Here is an 18,358-nt window from a genome sequence, read left to right as displayed (position 1 = left end):
CGACTGAGCCACCCAGGTGCCCTGCAACCGGGATTCTTCTACGTGGCTGACAGGAATGGGGATTTGTCACTGGTATGACAACTTGGGAAAACTGGTCGCTTTACTAGAGTTGAACACATGCCCACCCTGGGGCCCAGCGACTCCCATCTGAGGTGCACACCCAACAGAAATGCGGACACGCACGCACCAAAAGACGTGTGCTGGAATGTTCGAGCTATACTGTTCATCATTGTCCCAAACTCCCCAGAAGTCCGCCACCAGTGGAACAGAGAAGCCGGCAGCTCAGGATACCGCACGGCCGTGGGACGGGACACCCGTCATGTGGACGAATCTCACACCACACGGGAAGGAGACACAGGGGCGAGGTCGTTCAGAGGACATTCAAAACAACCTTTACTGTTAGAGGTCAGGGGAGTGGTCACCCCTCCTTGGCAGGAGGAGGTGGGTGGTAGTGTAGAGACGGGGGCAAAAGTGGGGGAGGGCTGCTAAGATCCTCCCTTCGATGCAGATGCTGAGTGTCCTCTGTTTGCAAAGTTCGGTGGAGCTGTGCACCTATGTGCGCTTTTTGTGTGTATGATACGTTAATAAAAAGTTTTAAAAAGTCAGTGCTGTTCGGCCCTCTGCTCACATGCATTCAAGAAGGATCTCTGGGGGAAGAGTCAGGCACAGGTACGTTTCATAGGGTTCTACTGTGCGGCTTCAGGCAGGAACTGCTGACTTAGCCCGACCCGTTCGTTCCGGACGTGACCAACCCGTGACGTCAACGGACAGGCCGGCCTGTCTTTGTCTTGGGCTTTGCGGACCTTTACTGCAGTGTCAGTGCTCCCAGCTAGGATGAGTAAGGTCCAAGGTTAAAAAAAGCAAATGTCCACCAATTTACTTTCGTAGCCTTGTGGGTGGGGTTCTTTGTTTGGCCCCAACATTCGGATTCCCTGTTATATGGCGGGTGGAGCTGTGGCTAAAAGCACTGCCTTTTGCGTCAGAAACTTCTGGTTCAGATGTAAACCACCACTTGTACATTGTGGGATTATGGACAAGTCCCCCAACCTCTCTGGGCCTCAGTTTCCTCATCTGCGACATAGCACCTGCTAGGAAGGTTGTGTGGGTACAGCAGGATGACGTCATTTGTTAGTGGAGGGGTGCCTGGCTGGCCCTTCGCCCCGCATGAAGAAATCATGCTACGGGGTCGGAAACCCAAAATCCTCCGAGGCGAAAGGGCCTTCGAAATTGAAATTCAGAAGAATATTCAGAATGGACCAAGTGACGTTTCCAGCCCCCTCCCCCATGCCAGCCTGTGGGGATGGAAGCGTCTGGCAACGTGCCAGGAGCATCCCGGACGCTCAGTGCACGTGGCCGTGGGTGTTGTCCTTGCCACCTGATGATGCTGACATCTTGTGCCATTGGGTCTATCCCAGAAACAGGGGCCCTCTTCCCTGGCCCTGGAGGAAGGCTTCCCTCCGCTGTGTGCCTGCTGGGGCTTGTCCGCATGCTTGCTTGTTTGCTCCCCTACCCTCTGCAGCCCAGGTGCACCCCACGGCGTCCCGGCCCCCCGCAGCTGGATCCCTGAACCACCCTGCCCCTGTGGCAAGCTCTGCCTCGTCTGCCCAGGCCCCTTACCCCAAACCCAAAGCCCCTTCTCCCTCCCTTGTTTCCCTTGCTCTTGTTCCGTCCATCTTCTGCCTCCCTGCCTTCCCTCTATCCGCCCTTCTCCTCCCCCTCTTCCCAGCCGCCTGTCTCCCCCCTCCCCTCCCCCTCTCCTCCCCCTTCTGTCAAGTCCCTCCTGGCTCCGTTCCATCCCCTGATTATCTCAGTGTCCCTCTCCCTTTGCTTCCCCGCTTTCCCCAATTATGTCTTCTTCTTTCTTTTCTTCTCTCACTTATGCCTTATCCTCTCCCCCCTTCACCTCTTCCTTCTTCTCCATCATCTCCGCACTTGCCTCCCTTCTCACGCCCCCCAGTGTCCCCGGCTCTGTCTCTTTTTTTTGCCCCCCCCCCCCCCCCCCGCCGCTCGCTCCCGTTCCCCACCCTCTTTCCCCTTCTCTCTCTCTCTCTCTCTCTCTCTCTCTCTCTCTCTCCGTCCTGGGGAGTTCCAGAAACATACCCATATATGGCCTCCATGTCAAGGATCACAAACGACGACGTCACGTGAGGGCCAGCGCTCGGAGATGCTCTCTGCCGCGAGGTCCGTAATTGACGCGCCGCCGTGGAGGAACCGAAGGCGGCATGGCAGCCTCCCCCGGTGCAATCTTCAAACAGGAAATCCGAGATGCACAACATCTTATAGTTTGGCTTGCCATCACTGGTCATGCGGTGGGCCCGAAATAAACTCCCTGCTTCAAAGGAAAGTGCTTCAGAACTGCCTGGGCAGAGCGGCCAAAAGCTCAGGGCCAGGGCAGGAGGAAAACTCAGGGAGGATGTTCTGAATTAAGGCACTCTCAAGAAAACCCTTTTTAGTTCCCCCGAATTGGGCCCCTGTTTCAGAGCCTAACAGGTAATGCATGCTTTCAACGTTCTTACACAGACCTCAGGGAAGGTTGCTTGGCTGGGACTTAACCACTGCGCTGCCTGGTCGTGATTCTTATCATCAGACCGCTTGCCTGCGTCCCTCTCTCTAGTCTCTTGTGTCACAAAGCATGCTGGTGACTTTCACTTTGGACCTGGGGGACGTGGAATCAGCTGCGTGCACACACGTACGCATTCTTCTGGGGGACGCTCACTCACAGTCTCACCCTGCGGTGCACTTCTGGATGTGGAAATGAAATGGGGTTATCGGTGTTGCTATTGTGGGTTCCGTAGGCCTTGGGCAGTATCCGGGGGGGACAAGTGACTTTCAGAAAGGCTTTCAGGTCAGGTGAATAGATAGCTATTTTTATGCATGGGGGCATCAGTGTCACGTACGTCCATGGCGTGCCTCTGTGTGCACAGTTTTGTGGGGCGATAGCAGCTCGGTGCGGTGAGCTGTGTCTCCAAGCTGCTCGGGGCTTACGAGAGGAAATCCAGTCTGCAAACAGAGACTGACACCATGTAAAGAATGAGAAATGCTTTGTGAGATTTAACAGAGCGCTGAGGGAATGCAGAGACGCTAGAGTGCCTTGTGTGTATGTGTGTGTGTGAGCACAAGGGCATATGCAGGGAGGGGACAGCTTTTGAAAAGATGGCTGGATGGATGTCACCAGGCAGAAGGACAGGGCGAGGGACCTCCAGGTGGAGGGGCAGCTGGGGCAAAGGCAGACGAGTCAGGGTGGGTCTGGGGTGTCGGGAAGTGCCAAGCGGCTACAACAAAGGCTCATGAAGTGGGGCAACACTGGCGTGGTGGGGAGGGAAGCCAGAGGGAGATGCAGATACCCCCGGCCTGGCGGGAAGATGGCACGTTTGCTGATTGCCTTGGAGCAAAGGGGGTTCAGGTGCGATCTGACTTTAGGTAGCTCCTCGGGAAGCCAGGGGAATGGAGGGGAATGAGGAAGAAGAGGGGCAGTGCCTGACGGAGACAGCAGGCAGGGCAGGGGCCACCCCCCTGCAGAGGGTGGCAGGACTCTCCGCCCATAAGGGAAAGCTGGGGTGTAAGTAAGGCAGGGGTGGAGAGAGCTCCCGGGGCCCCGGGGCAGAGCCGGCTGGGCCCAGAAGAGCAGCCCCGGCCCCTGCCCTCGGCATCCGAGGCCTGGGGTAGAGCAGGGGCGAGGCAGCCCCAGGCAGATGCCCCAGTCACTTCCAAAACAGTTGGATGGGTCCCGACAGCTGGTGGCAGGCCTGTTTACAGCTCGGCCTCCTCTGGGAGCTGGCGGTGGCCCCCACCTGGCGCTGTTCTCGTTTGCATCATCCATTCTTGCACAAACAGGTCAGGCCCTGAGTGCCCCGGGTCCTCCACTGCCCCCACTCCCGTGACCTTACGACGAATAACATGGCAATCAATATCCGCGAGCAACTCATCGGACACCTCCTGGGAGCCAGGCACTGGCCCAGTGCTTGAGGTGATTTCTCTTACTGATGTTTCTCAAGGGCATCCTGAGTTAGAGGTGATCATGCCTCCCATTTTCTAGATGTGGAAACTGAGGTTCTGAGAGGTTAAGGGTCTTGCCTGGGGCCAGACAGCTAGGAGGTGTTAAGTTCGGGATCAAACCCTGGCCTCTTGGCCTCCAGGGTTCACATTCAAAGCCACGGCCTCCCTGGGGCCCAGCGCCGCGGTAAACAGACCCGCCCCTGGCACAGTCAAGGCATCATAAGGTCCCTGTATATTGTGGACAGGCTAGATCCAAGAGAGTTCTCCCAAAGGAGTCACAAAAATATCTCTGGACCCGCCCAATGTCCTTCCATTTCTGAGCTACAGAGGGTCAGGCTGCCCAGAGGAGGTGGCCGGTCGCAGGACTGGTTTGTATTTTTACCTTTTATCCTTAGCACCTTCTTTCGGACTAATTAATGCCCAGGAATATGATTGGCTCCTAACTTGCCTGAGTTTTTAAAGAAAGGGACACAAAGGAGAGGGGTAGAAAAAGAGGAAAAGCAGGCAAACAGAGAGAAGAAGAAAAATATTTAAATAAAGGCAGTGGGGGTGGGGAGCGAAAAACAGAAAGGAGAAAGACTTTGGTGGGACCCTGATTCAAAGATTTCCAGGCAGTACTGCGGTTGGATCCAGGTGAGGAGGGGGTCTGGGAGGGCCCTCCTGCCCCGCTGAGCCTTCCCAATGTGCAGACTGGAGCTAGGGTTTCCAGGGCCCCCGGCCCCCCCGGGGCCAAGGTGAGGGCTTATGTTCTCCTGCTGCCCAGGACCAGGCTGGGCAAGGCAGCACTTGGGTTGCAGAAGGGCAGGGGCGATGGTTGTTGGAGTCTCGGACCCTAGACCGGAAGCCCCCTCCCCCACCCCCCCAGGCTGCTGGCACAGATGGCAGGGCCTGGCATTTGCCGAATCCTGGGCAGAAACTGGGTTGGGGTGTGGAATCCAGCACCCAGACCTGTTTGCAGCTGAGCCCCACTGGTGGGTCTGGCTGCAGTAGGAGAGGGACAGGATGATGGGTCAGGAGGCGTGCAGAGGGGGCTAGGGCCAGCCCCCTGCAGGGCCAGCAGGTGAGGGAAGAGCCTTCCGTCTGGGAGACTGAGGCAAAGGTGAGCGAAGGGCCCGGAGGTTCAAGCTTGGGGCCCAAAGAAATAAAAAGGAAACCTGGCCTTCGTTGGTGCTCCTCTAAGCTGGTGCTCACGGCGCCGCCTCAGATTGTGGACCTTTGGGTCTGTGTGGAATTAATGCTTTTCCTTGGAAAACAGATGGTTTTCCACCCACAAACAACAAAAAAAATTTTTTTCCATTGTTTTTCCTACCTCCCTCTCTCCTCACCCTCTTTCCTCCTGCTTTGGGTGGCTTCCTCAATGTACACCAATAAATAAATAAACCCCCAAGACTGGTTGTCGGAGATCCACGCAGAGTGAGGTCAGCAAAGGGCGCTCACCTCCAGACCAGACGGGGCCCTGGTCTCCCTGGTCCATCGGATGGGCAGAGCCGGGTGGCATGGCTGAGCGGGAACAGAGCCAGCTTTGGACGGGTTCAAATCTCCGGTCATCACCTCCTACCTGGGTGACCTTGGGCCAGTGCCCACCCCTATCTCAGCCTCAGCTTCCCCTCCATACAATGGGGAGAGAGCCTGTATGGTGGGGGTGGGGGAGACCTGCTGCCTCCCCCCCCACCCAGCAGTTCCCCTTGGTAACTTCCAGCAATCCTGGCCCAACCTTGGAAGCCTAAAAGTCCTGGCCTGAGGGAAGCTAGGGGCTTGTAAACTGCATCAAAGGGTCGGGGATTAGCAGAGCTGGGAGGGACTTCTTAGAATCTTTAAGAGTCTGGACAAAAGGCTCAGAGTCCCCAGCAGCTGTGAGGCCCGAGAGCCAACAGCCAGAGGCCTGTCAACACTGCCCCACTGCAGAAACCTACCCTAGGGCTTTGACCTGAGCCCCTCCTGGGGCCCCAAGCGAAGTGGCCTGGATTCCACTCCCCATCTCCTCAGGGCTTGCTCACCCCGGCAGAAACTTGTGTGACCCCTGGCCGCTGCCCTGAATACTCATTGTCAGAGGGTCCTATGAAAAAGAAGCGCAGGGAGGCCAGTTCTCAACCCACTGGGCCAATTGCGACCCAGGCCTCAGTCTTCCCTTCTGCACTATGGGAAGAGCGCTACCCCACCCCACCAGGTACTGGGAAGGTCAAATGGTACAGTGGACCACAAATACCAGCTCCCTTTATGATTTAGGTTTTTAAGCAGTAGGACCCAGAAAGGGGAGAGAACATTTGAATGATTTACAGCCATGAGCCCTCAAGCTAGAAGTGTGTGTGGATTTTCTAGAACCCTCTACAGCCTGACGGAATGGCAGATCGGAGAGAGAAGTTTTGACAGAAACTTACTGGGCTTTGCGTGGAGTGGGGTCAAAGACCCTGGGGGCCAAGTCCCCCGCTTCCTCGCATGGCCCCGGGTCGTCAGGATTGCCTCGGGCCGAGGCTCATGTGATCTTTGCAAGAAACTGAAACTTTTGCAATTGGCAGATGGGTACGCTTGTAAGATAGATGTGCACGTATCCCCATGTACACATATACACGTAGACCTTCTGATTACACACATGGGGCCTTCAGTGTGACTCCGGCCTTTCCTCAAACCCACAGAACAGAGGGATGCTGCTGTCGGCTACATGGGGGGAGGACAATGGTCAAGTCCGATGCTGTAGGCTTTCGTCTCTTCCTTGTCAGTTTCTCCCTGATGTGCCTCTGTTTCCTCATCTGTAGAATGGGAACAACAATACTCTTATCACAGATTTATCAGGCGGCTCAAACTCACAACGTGTGTGAGACCATAAATTGATTGCAGGGGAAGGCATTAGGGGGTGGTTTCGCAAACACACATTGCGATCTGCAGTGACAGATGTACGCGACAGTGTGCTGTGTACGAGCTAAACCGAATGGTGAGCACTCCCCTCTCACACCTGAGAGACGCTTGTGGACACCGAGGAATACTTATGCCACACCTGTCATTTGTAGGCTGTCGCCTTGTATATAAATTCAAACCCGCGACTGAGAGGAGAGTGGAACAGGTTGTGACTCCTTCCCGAAGCTCCTAGGACAGCGGGTGACGTGAGCAGGAAGGGCGGAGGGGGCAGGAGGGACCCTGGGGAGCAGAGGATTTGCAATGAGGGGACAGAATCCAGCCTGGGTGCTGACCCCATCACTGACCCAGCCACCCGGTCGGCGGCCACAGCCACAGCCACAGCCACAGCTTTACCTCCCGACCACAGCTGTCAAGAGAAGGCTGGCTGGCTGTTGCTGTCACTCTTTTTAAATGGAGGACGGTGTAGGAGAATCCAAGCCCCTCAGAAGGAGCCTCCTTGGAAACTGCCAACTGGGAACGAGGTCCAAGCGAACGTCGTCCCAGCAGGGATGAGTCAGAGCAGAGAATCACGGCATCTTGGGAGCCATTGAATGACATTAGACGATTTTCCTGGGCCACTGGCTGCGTGCCAAGTGCTGTTCTCCGCATGTATACATGTTACCTCATTTCATCTGATGACGCTTCCAGGGGCTGTATGCTCTGATTATCTCCATTTTACAGATGGGCCAAGTGAGGTCCCCGGGGTGGGGGAAGTAACCTGCTCCCCATCGCACAGCCAATAGGTGGCAGGGCCAGGGCTGAACCCGGGCAGTGGGACACCCGTGGCTGCACCACCTGCAGGTGCAGTGATCTTGATAACAGCTCCGCTTCCAAGGTTTGACTCATTCATTCATCCAGCATTTAATAAACATCTACTGTGCATCTGGCCTTGGGTTACGTCCTGGGGTCATGACACGAATGTGATAGAGTCATGCAATTTGGAAGTTTCTGGATTCTATGGGGAGATAGGCCCAGAGCAGGCCATTAGAGCAATGGAGGCAGCTCTGGATGCCTCAGACATCGAATCAGGGAGGCTTCCTGGTGGAAGAGATGCTTGAACGGCATCTGGAAGGACGACTGGCCATGTGACAGGCAGGGAAGGGCCGGGAAGGTGGATGAGCCTGGTTCCGTCTATGAACAGCCTCACGTCTGGAAGTGGCTTGTCCCGGCTCATACTCTTGACCCCGGTCCCTGGTTGAGAGGCAGCCTGGGGTGCTGGATGATGACTGCCAGTTCCCCTCCTTGGCCCATGCCCTCCCAACCATGCCCCCATCACCAGTTTTCCGATAAGACACCGACGGAGCCACTCCTCCCACCGCAGCTCCCAACAGCCCCGGGTCCCTACCCTCCGCTCCAGAGCCACTGCCCAGGCAGCCCCTGGTTGGCAGCAAGCTGGGATCTGTGGGAGGGAAGGGACCGAGGGCAAGAAGGACCACTTTGCAAATGCTATTGTTTCATCCTCAGCACATCCTCAGCCCCTGCAAGGGCCCATGTCTGTGTGCCCATTTCACGGATGGAGAAACTGAGGCCCAGCTTAGAGGAACACTGACTATGGATGGGCCGGGTGCTGCTCAGAGTGCTTTGCATGTGCTAAGTCAAGGAACCTTCAGAGTCGCTGTTGTCCCATTTTACAGATGCCACCTGGAGAGAGAGCTCCACTGGAGCCAGTGTTTGGGGTGCTGCAAAGGGGGCAAGAGAGGGGCCCCCGGAGGCCCCAGGAGTGGCCCTGGTCTCTCCTTTCCAAGCTGGTCTTGGACTGGCTGCCCTTGAACTCCCCTCCCTCTGCAGGCCCCTCGCATCCCCGGGTAAAACCACCTGCCTCCTGCTTTCTCTGGGAAAGGGCTATTTGTTATCCCAACCAGCCTCCCAAAAGGTCCCTAGGGAAGGCTGGCCTCTCTCCAGGACTCAGGCCTAGAAGGTGGCCCAGCCCTGGGCAGAAGCCTCAGAAATCAAGCTAGGCAGCATGCAGAGAAAGGAATCTGAGTCCAAAAGAGGGACAGGGCATCTTCCAGGATCAGTGTCCCTCTCTCTGACATGACATAGGCACTCTTATTATGTCCGTTTTATAGACAGAGAGCTTGGGATTCTAAGGGATCACACAGCTCATCACTGGCAAGGCTGTGACTTGAATCTGGTCAAGCTGACCCCACAGGCTGCTTTATAACTGCCCCTGCCGCTGAGACCGAGCAGCGCCAGCCGCCTCCACCCCTCACCCCCACCTCCTCCTGTAGGAGACAGACCCCGGTGTCCCTGGCAGGCATCCCGGGCCTGTAACTGCTTGGGCCCAGGGCTGCAGAGTCCCCTCCTGAAGCAGCCTGCTGTCACCTACTAACGGCCAGGCCCAGAGCTAAGCCTGTGCACCCCTGGGCCCTGATTCTACCACCAACCCCTTAATACTACTTACTCGTGTCTCCGTTTTGCACGTGAGGAAACTAAAGATACATGACTTTCCCAAGGCCCCTCGAAGGCTGAGGATCTCAGTGGGGAAAGCAAGAGCTATCTAGGCTCAGTGGGGTGTGGGGAGTTTGCCCTCTCCGGGGCTGAGACCCTCTCCCTCGGGGTCCCTTCAAGGCCATTTTCTACCTCGCCTGTCTGTGTGCCCCTTCCTCTGGGTAGGTCAAGGGCCTGATGCGGGCTCCCTGCCCAGGTGTAGGTCAGGCATCCTGGCTGGCTGAAGATGGCAGTGTCACCCCCGCCTGCTCCGAGCCGATGCGTGTGCTGGTTACTTGGATGGCGTTCCTGGAACACGGGCGCTCCAAATCCCAGCTTTCCAGCTATCTGTCTTTCCTTGTGTGAACCTTTTCCTTCCCCTTCCTGCACCTCAACTGCCTCATCTGTAAAATGGGAGCAACCACACAGGGGCATCAGGTCCTTTCAGAAGGAGTGGAGGTATAGAAGAATTAACGTCAAGCCGAGGGAAGACGTTCCTACTTTCCAGAGCTGTTGTTGGGACAATGCCATGAAATAACTGACAAGTCTCTAGATGCCACCAGACCTGTTGGGGAGGGTCTGGGCCAGACCCGTTGGGGAGGGAGTCTGGAATTGGCTGTAGGGGACTGACAGGTCCAGGTCATGGTTACCTGGCTCCTCCCACAGGCGTCTGGTCAGGAAAGGGGCCCAGTAGCTGGGTGCTGTCCTTACGCCTCTGATCAGCTCATGCCAGGCTGCAGGGCCAATGGCTGCGGGAGGGGGTCCTGTCGACTGCTTGCTGGGCCTCCTACCCAGACACTGCCCCCGCACAGGCATCGGCTTCTAGAACATGGTGAAGTGGGTGGTCTCATTCCCATTGTTACTGATAAAGGAACTAAGGCCCAGCAAGGGGAAGTGATTCAAATAAGGTCACATGGCTAGTAAGTTGCAAATTGAAACTAGACCTGGGGCTTCTGACATCCGGATCTGAGACCCTTCCGCTACCACCGGGTTCCTTATTTCCTCATGACTAATGTTAAGCTCTTTGCATATGGTAGACCTGTTAAGGTGGCCATAGGGGACCCTGGGGGACAGGGAGTTTGGGGTTTAATAGCACAAACACAAACCAAATGTCTCACTGAGTTGTAGAGGCTAAAGGACTAGAACAGCACTTGGAAACCCAAAACTCTCTTTTTGCAATGGGAAACTGAGGCCCAGAGAGGGGCAGGGACTTGGCCAAGGTCACACAGCACTCTAGTATCAACATGGATACTATAACCCAGGTCTCTGTCTCTCTCCATTGTCTTCCCCCTTGTCAACCTGGCCTGGAGCAGATGCCCTCAGATGGGGGCACAACAATGCCAGGCCAGGCGCTGGGCACCAGCACTTCCGGACAGTGTAGCACCACATGCGGGGATTCCTGCCTTGTGCCAGGTCGGGGTGGGTCGAAGCCTGACCCTGGCCCTGGGGCAGCCAAGGGGGTCACCTCTCACTGGGCAGAGCCCATTCCCCACCCTCCCGAAGGTGAGCTGGGCCCACCCAGACCTCAGGCACAGGGAAGCAGGGCGCCTGGGTCAGCTGGGCTGGGGACCCACCTGGTTGCACAGCGCCCCTGTAGGGACCAAAGGATCAGAGGACGCGCTCTAGGCCATCCTGATATTTAACACGTGGAAAAATCGAAGGCCAGAGAGAGAAAGAGAGGTGCTCACAGTCAGTTGTTATGTAAACCTAAATCTCTTGATTCCCCGTCTTTGGCTATTTTTACGATACACAAAACTAATGTTGATGCTGCTACAAAAAATCAACATCCCAAACATCAGGTACAAAATGATTCTGAGGTCACAATGCCCCTTCCCCTCCTCTGGGGTGGAAAACCAGCATGGCCACCTGACATGTTGATCTAGAAAAGGGTTCTCAGCCCTGGCTACGCACTACAATCGTTAGGGAAGCCTTGAACATTGCAGTGCTTGGGCGCCAGCCCTGGAGGCTTTGAGTCCATTCATCTCGGGTGAGACCAGGGCCTTGGCATGTTTTCAAGACTCTTGGCCAGACCTGAGAACCATACTTTAAGATGATTTTGACTGCATAAAAAAAAAGCCCAACTAACATTTGCTTAAAGCAGAAGGATCTTCAGTCTCTACCTATCAAGCCAGAGAGGGCAGACCAGCATTGGTTCAGGAGGTCAACAATACCATGAAGGACCCAGAAGACCTAACAACATTCACTCTGTCAAACTCATCGTACCGGCACTTTTCCCCTCATGGTCACAAGATGGTTGCCGCTGCTCCAAGCATCAAGTCCTCCAAACACAAAGCAGGGGTGTGGGTGAGGAGTTATTTTCTCCACTGCTGTCTCTTTTATTAGGAAGATGAAGTTCTTTCTAGGAGGCCCCAGCAGAATTTTCTTTATGTGTCTTTGGACAAAGCTAGGCTATAGATCCACCCTAAACGAGTCACTGGCCAAGGAGGTGAGATCATTCCAACTGGCTTGGAATAATCATGATTCATCCATGGGAAAGGGCACTCTGTTGTCTGAAGAGTTCTGCTCGGGCACTGCTCTGTTGTCTGTTGTTCTGCTGTCAGAGGAGATGGGGGAACTGGATGTTGGGTAGGCGGTCATGAGGGTACAGTAAACTTTAACCAGGCATTCTCTTCCCATGGCCTCGGGAAGAGGACCCAAGGTCAGGTCCACACATGAACTGCTGACCACAGCCCAGAGGGAGAAGTTGTAGCAGCAGAATACTTCTTGGAAGAAACTAGGCAGGCATCCTGGAAGAAGAGGCACACTCGATCTGGGCCTTGAGGAGTGAGAAGGGGTCCTGAGGAGTGCAGAAAGGAGGAAGATGAGTCGGCACAGCCCAAGCCAGGGCGCTGGGGTGGGAGCCGCAGGTGGGTTGGGGGAAAGGTGCATCTTCGCCTTACCTGGAAGATCAGGTGTGCTGGGGGAACGGGTGCAGGGAGAGTAAGAAATGGATTCAAAGGGCTGGAAGTCCCGGGCAACAGGTGCAGGTAGAGGAGGGACTTGGTGAGGTCTGGGGTGTGGGTCCTCAGAGGGGACGGTGGGTGGGTGGGGCTGGGACACCGCCGTGAAGGCCACTGCCGAGGCAGGCAGGAGGAGATCCAGGCCTGAGCCAGCCAGGATGGGTGGAGAGAGGCAGACAGAGGGGAGTCATAACCAGCGAGACTGAGGCAGGGCACAGAGTCATTGTTCCCAAATGCCTGTGTGCCGCTCGCTCGCTGATCTGCTGTCTTCAGACCTGCAGCCTCCTCTACTGTGCTTGAAAAGCCCAGACCTGCTTAATAATAACTTTGCTAGTGCCGGACGGAGCAGTCGTTGTGACCCTCAGGGCTGTTACCAGAATTAGAAGGGTATCTATCAATATCAGGGTATTTTTTTTTAACTTTTTTAATGTTTATTTAATTTTTGAGACAGAGAGAGACAGAGCACGAACGGGGGAGGGTCAGAGAGAAGGAGACACAGAATCGGAAACAAGCTCTAGGCTCTGAGCTGTCAGCACAGAGCCCGACACGGGGCTCGAACTCACGGACAACGAGATCATGACCTGAGCCGAAGTCGGCCGCTCAACCGACTGAGCCATCCAGGTGCCCCTCCTGCTTTATTCTTTATTCTTCAGTTTTTCTCCTAAGTGGTGGTTTCCAGTCACCAGTGGAGCTTTTCAATAGAGGTGTCATCCCTGGGCCACACTCCCAGAGATTCTGACTTCATTGGTCTGAGACAGGGGGTCCCAAGCACCAATACTCTTTAAAACCTAGTTTGTATACTTTTTAATGATTTTGTTTTTTTATTCTTTTTTAAAATTGTTATTATCCCTTTCCAATAGGCTCCATGCCCAACATGGGGCTTGAACTCACGACCCCGAGATCAAGAGTCGCATGTTCTGGACCGACCCGAGCCAGCCAGGCACCCCTACTTTTTAAGTAGATGTGTTATTGCAGTATGATGCGCTCACAGAGGTGTGTAGATAAAGATCACGCTTGCACAGGTTCCTCGCAAAGAGAACCGACCAACCATGTTACCACTTAGCTCAAGAAATACCAGGGGTGCCTGGGTGGCTCAGTCGGTGGAGCGTCCGACTTTGGCTCAGGTCATGATCTCGCGGTCTGTGAGTTCGAGCCCCGCGTCGGGCTGTGGGCTGACAGCTTGGAGCCTGGAGCCTGCTTCGGATTCCGTGTCTCCCTCTCTCTCTGCCCCTCCCCCGCTTGCGCTCTGTCTCTGTCTCTCTTTCTGTCGCTCTGTCTCTCTGTCAAAAAATAAATAAACATTAAAATAAAATTAAAAAAAAAAGAAATACAGTGTGGTTGGCTCCCCAGAAGTCTGGCCCATATGTCTTCCCAGTTAGTAGCCACCAAAGGTCACCGTTGTGACTCCTGTCACCACAGTTTAGTCTTCCTGTGCTGGCCCTTTGTATAAACGAGTCATGGATAGATGCTCTTTATGATCCGACTTCTCTCGCTCGCTATGGTTTGTAAGAATCGTCCCATTGTGTGGAGTGGTGGTTTGTCTATCTTGTTGGTGCATCACGCGAATACACCCCAACGCGGTCGCCCATTCAACACTCAACCCATTCAAATGTTCAGAGACACTTAGGTAGTTTCCACTCAGTTTTCTTATGAGTGGCACTGCTCTGAATATTTTGGGGCTTGTTTTATGGTGAATGCATGTACACGGTTCTTTTGACCCTAGAGCTGGGACTGGAATTTGGGGGTCACAGGATGCGTTTGTTCAGCTTTAGCAAATGCCATCAATTTTCCAAAGGGCTTTTTACCATCTGATACTCCTTCCAATGGTGGTGGGTGATCTGGTCGCTTCACATGCCCCTCCCCCCACCTCCCAACCCTTGCTGTTGCACATCTTTTCCATGTGGGCCATTCTGTTGGGTAGACAGTGGTGTTGTATTAGGATCTTAATTTGAACGGCCTCCCAAACACTTGGGAAGTCCGGCATCCTTACATCTGGTTCTTGGCCACTTGGATACCCTTGGGCATCGGTTAGCTAGAGCCGCAAGGATGCTGTGTAACGAAGCACCCCAACTAAGCACTTATTCTCATGCTGTGGGTCTGCGGGTCACTGCAGCTGGGCTGACGTAGACTTCCGGTTGCAGTCTTGGCTGGGAGGGGCTCCCCTGTGCGGGTTGGGCTCAGGCTGCCCCAAGTAGGTCCACTCTGGGGCCCAGCTAACGGGCAGCGGCTCTGGGGCGACACAGACCCACTGCACGTGCACATGTCAGTAGCTGCTTTACCAGGTCTACCAACGTTCATCGGCCAGAGGAAGTCACAGGGCCAAGCCCGATCTCAGCGGGAACAGGGATACCCTTGCCTCCGGGGAGTGGGGAGTGAATATTTGCTAAACAAACCAAATTATAGCACTGGTATTTGGGGTAATTTTCAAACGGCCTCATGGGTTCTAATGTTCCGCCAGGGCTGAGAACTACTGACCTACAGTCACACTGCCTGTTCGCCGGTCAAAACAGAAAGGAGGCTTCGTTGATTTGACTTTATTTCCGAAAATGAGTTGATTCAACCAAAGTCCACTTCTCCCCGAGGCAATTTCTTTCAAGAAGAGAGTCCTTGGAACTCACACGGCAAATCGTTTTAATGATTGATTTTAACTAGATCCTGCGGACCCAAGGGGCAGGCCCATGTCTGATTGATCTCTAACATTCTCAGCCCCGGCCCAGCACAGAGACCAGGAGATGTGCTGGAATGGGAGGTTGTTGGAAGGAAGGAACATAGACATTGTTGTGTAATCTCGGTGACGGCAGGGATTTTTGTCCGTTGGCATCATTGTTATATCGCCAGCGCTTAGAGGAGCACCTGACACGGAGTAGGTGCTCAATAAATACTCTGTCAGTTAGTGAAGCATGCATGCACGTGTAGATGAGCTGTCTGGGACGGGAAAATGAATGGTGGGCAAGCGGATGGTTGGTTGCATAGAGAGATGTAAGAGCGGGTGAATGGGAAGGTGGGTGGATACATGGATAGGTAGGTGGACAGATAGATCAGGGGACGGGTCACGATCGGTTGGATGGATGATTAGGCGGTTGGATAAGTGGACAGATGTAGATGGGTAAATGAGTAGGTGGGTGGACAGATGGCTGCACGGGAGAATGAATCAACGGGCAGATGGGCGAACGATCGGATGGATGACTAGACAGGTGGGTGTGTTGATGAGCAGACGAGTGGATGGAGAGATGGGGAGCTGAATGGATGTTTGAGTGGATCACGTGACAAAATGAATAGATAAACAATGATCGTGAGCTTGCCAGAGGAAAGCACAGCCTTCCCTGCTGGTAAACATAACTCTCTTGCCAAACTGTTAGTGACCAGGATGGTTTCGGTCTCGTCACAGGGCTTTCTGACTTACTGCTTTCTCCTCCCCTCGGAGTGCCTCTTCTGGAGGCCGGGGTGAGAGGCAGAAGAGAATGACCATGGAGATCAGTGCTCGGGGCGGACAGCGTACCATTGGGAATGAGGAATACAGCCTGTATAGCAGCCTGAGCGAGGACGAGCTGGTCCAGATGGCCATTGAGCAGAGCCTGGCTGACAAGACTCGGGGCCCAACCACGGCTGAGGCCACTGTGTCCACACGAGCCAACCGCCAACCTGCCCATTTCTACCCATGGACCAGGTGAGCAAGGAGAAGCCAACTAGGATACCCGTGAGGTGCAGATCCCAAACGCTGCTAACCCAAGACCAAAGCCTCGGTCTGTAGGGTACCTTTTTACAGCTTAAAGACTCACGTTTGTTATCTAAACTTACCGAGGTTTGACAGGCCAGGCACTCTAGTAGGCGCTATACTCGTTTTGCCTCATTTAGCCCTCTTAAAGACCTTCCAGGAGGCTCTCTGCTATATTCCCATTTTATAAAGGAGGACACGGAAGCTCAGGGCTGGTAACTAGTCCCAGGTTGCACAGCTAGTGGATGGTGTTGCAGAGACTGGAACGATCCGGTTCCAAAGATCATGGCTCGGCTTTGTACCACTGGCTTTATATTTGAATGCGGTGGGGTTGATGTTCTGAGTCCTGAGCAGAGCCCCCCACCTTACCGATGCAGTCTTCCTGGGAAAACACGTCTGAGAAGCAAGGGACATTTGCCCAGCAAAGTCACCCATTCCTCCTTGGCTCTGGCTCCCCTGTCTCAGCAGGACCTCAATGGCAGGACCTCCTGGGGCAGCACCGTAGAAATATGATGGGAGCCACCCCCGAAGTTCCACACAGACAATTCTGAATCTCCTAACAGCCACACTACACACAGAAAGACAAAGAGGTGAAATTAATTTAGGTGGAAAATATTATCATTGCCACGTGTCCTCAATAGGAAAATTATGAAGGAGGCTTTTACGTTCTCTTTGTCCTACCAAGTCTTTGGAATCCAGTGTGCACTTTGCCCTCACAGACCATCTCAGTTCAGGCTAGCCGCATTGCCATGGCTCACCAGCCACATGTGGACAGCACAGATCCAGAGGGTACCTTCTTTGCAGGAGGTGGGAACCAGAGAGGTAATCAAGCATTGGATCTTTTTTTTTTTTTTTTAATTTTTCAACGTTTGTTTATTTTTGGGACAGAGAGAGACAGAGCATGAACGGGGGAGGGGCAGAGAGAGAGGGAGACACAGAATCGGAAACAGGCTCCAGGCTCTGAGCCGTCAGCCCAGAGCCTGACGCGGGGCTCGAACTCACAGACCGTGAGATGGTGACCTGGCTGAAGTCGGACGCTTAACCGACTGCGCCACCCAGGCGCCCCAAGCATTGGATCTTAAGATGCTTTTAGGAAGGAAAGCTGTGTTTAAAAATGCTCTGTTCCTCCCTGAATCCAGGTCAAGTCCGTATTTGGGGAGGTGGTGGTGGGTGGAACAGTTATATTCTGTGGCCTCAGGACACGGGCCTCAAATCTCATTGTCTCCAGGGGCGCCGGGCTGGCTCAGTCAGTGGAGTGTGCAGCTCTCAGGGTCGTGAGTTCGAGCCCCTGGTTGGGCATGGAGCCTACTTAAAAAAAAAAAATCTCATCGTCTCCAGCAGCCAGCTGACTTTCTCTGTGGCCTTGGGCAAGTCCCGTAAGCTCTCTTAGCAACAGGGGACAGACCGTCTCTAATATCCAGTCTCAGTTGACAGGGTTGAAGGTGGGTGGTGGTACCTCCCAGCCCTGTCCTGATGATAGCCACCAGGCGCTCCCCAAAGTGACTTTGGCCCTTGTTGAGGCTGGACCTCCTCTGCCAGGCAGGTTGGGCAAAGACTCAGGCTGCCCTACACCGAGGAACCCCTTCTAAGGGGGAAGATGGGCAGCCTCCTTGGGCGGCGGGAAGGAGTAGGAGGCACCAGGTTACTGGGCTGCACCTTGAGGGTGTCCCATTCTGGAACCCAGCCTTAGAAACAGAAGTGACTTCATGGCCGGTGCTCTGGGAGGCCCTGGTTCCTGTTCCGGCTGGTTCATCCTAAGTCAGACCACAAGTTCCTCTTTCTCAAGAGGAGATCAGATAGAGAGAACATCCCCTGGGGTATCTGCAGCCTTTTCCCCAGTGTGGGGGGGCCCCACCCCCCGGCCTCCTGGGGACACTCACAAACATTAGAACCGAGTGGGCTCGTGGGGTCCGGACCCTGACCTCCTCTTTCCTCTGGTGGGCAAGGAAGGACAGACCCACCATGGGACACAAACCCTTATCCAGCCTCCTGAGACAAAAGCTCTCACAGAGGAAGGGAAATGACTTACCCAGGGTCGCACAGCCATCACCTAAGTTCCAGGCACAAGTAATACAGGGGAGGGGATTGACCCTGCACCTTCTCACTCCTGATGGGAGCTGAAATCTCCCAGATTCAGCTCTGCCCTTTCATCTCTGGAAGACGGGCAGGCTTGGGTCCTGCTGGGGAAGCCCATGCCTCCCGCACCCCCCGCCCCGCCCCAGATGCACACTGAGTGCTTTTCATGCGCCCAGCACACAGCCTTTCAGCTAATCCTTCCAAAAGCCGTGCAAGGTGGACATTTCTGGGCTCGATGTTATAAACGTGCACACAGCAGGACCAGGAACAGAACCGACGTCTGTCCCGC

General features: G+C 54.6%; 1 protein-coding gene and 2 long non-coding RNA genes across 5 annotated transcripts in view; 1 reads left to right on the top strand and 2 right to left on the bottom strand.

Moving 5' to 3' along the window:
• Window positions 1–376: 376 nt before the first annotated feature.
• LOC121032231 (uncharacterized) lies at window positions 377–2,216 on the bottom strand. Its single transcript, XR_005791158.1, has 2 exons — window positions 2,101–2,216; window positions 377–829 (listed from the first exon to the last, which is right to left on the bottom strand). It is a non-coding gene; the product is annotated as an uncharacterized LOC121032231 (long non-coding RNA).
• Window positions 2,195–18,358, top strand: part of ASB2 (ankyrin repeat and SOCS box containing 2) — a 42,604-nt gene continuing 26,440 nt past the window's right edge. For 2 of the 3 annotated variants that reach the window (XM_040478125.1, XM_040478127.1), the window contains exons 1-2: window positions 2,195–2,490; window positions 15,667–15,945. In XM_040478125.1, coding sequence (XP_040334059.1) covers window positions 15,740–15,945 — 206 coding nt within the window. In that variant the 5' untranslated portion in view covers window positions 2,195–2,490; window positions 15,667–15,739. Of the gene's footprint in view, window positions 2,491–14,736; window positions 15,008–15,666; window positions 15,946–18,358 lie in introns of all 3 variants that reach the window. The other variant, XM_040478126.1, reaches the window with a different exon arrangement.
• Window positions 16,163–16,784, bottom strand: LOC121032232 (uncharacterized). The gene is made up of 2 exons (XR_005791159.1): window positions 16,659–16,784; window positions 16,163–16,561 (listed from the first exon to the last, which is right to left on the bottom strand). It is a non-coding gene; the product is annotated as an uncharacterized LOC121032232 (long non-coding RNA).

Source organism: Herpailurus yagouaroundi, unplaced genomic scaffold, assembly GCF_014898765.1.
Source record: "Herpailurus yagouaroundi ecotype Mexico unplaced genomic scaffold, PumYag 141, whole genome shotgun sequence".
NCBI classification, from domain to species: Eukaryota; Metazoa; Chordata; class Mammalia; order Carnivora; family Felidae; genus Herpailurus; species Herpailurus yagouaroundi.
This window is presented reverse-complemented; position numbering and strand designations above follow the sequence as displayed.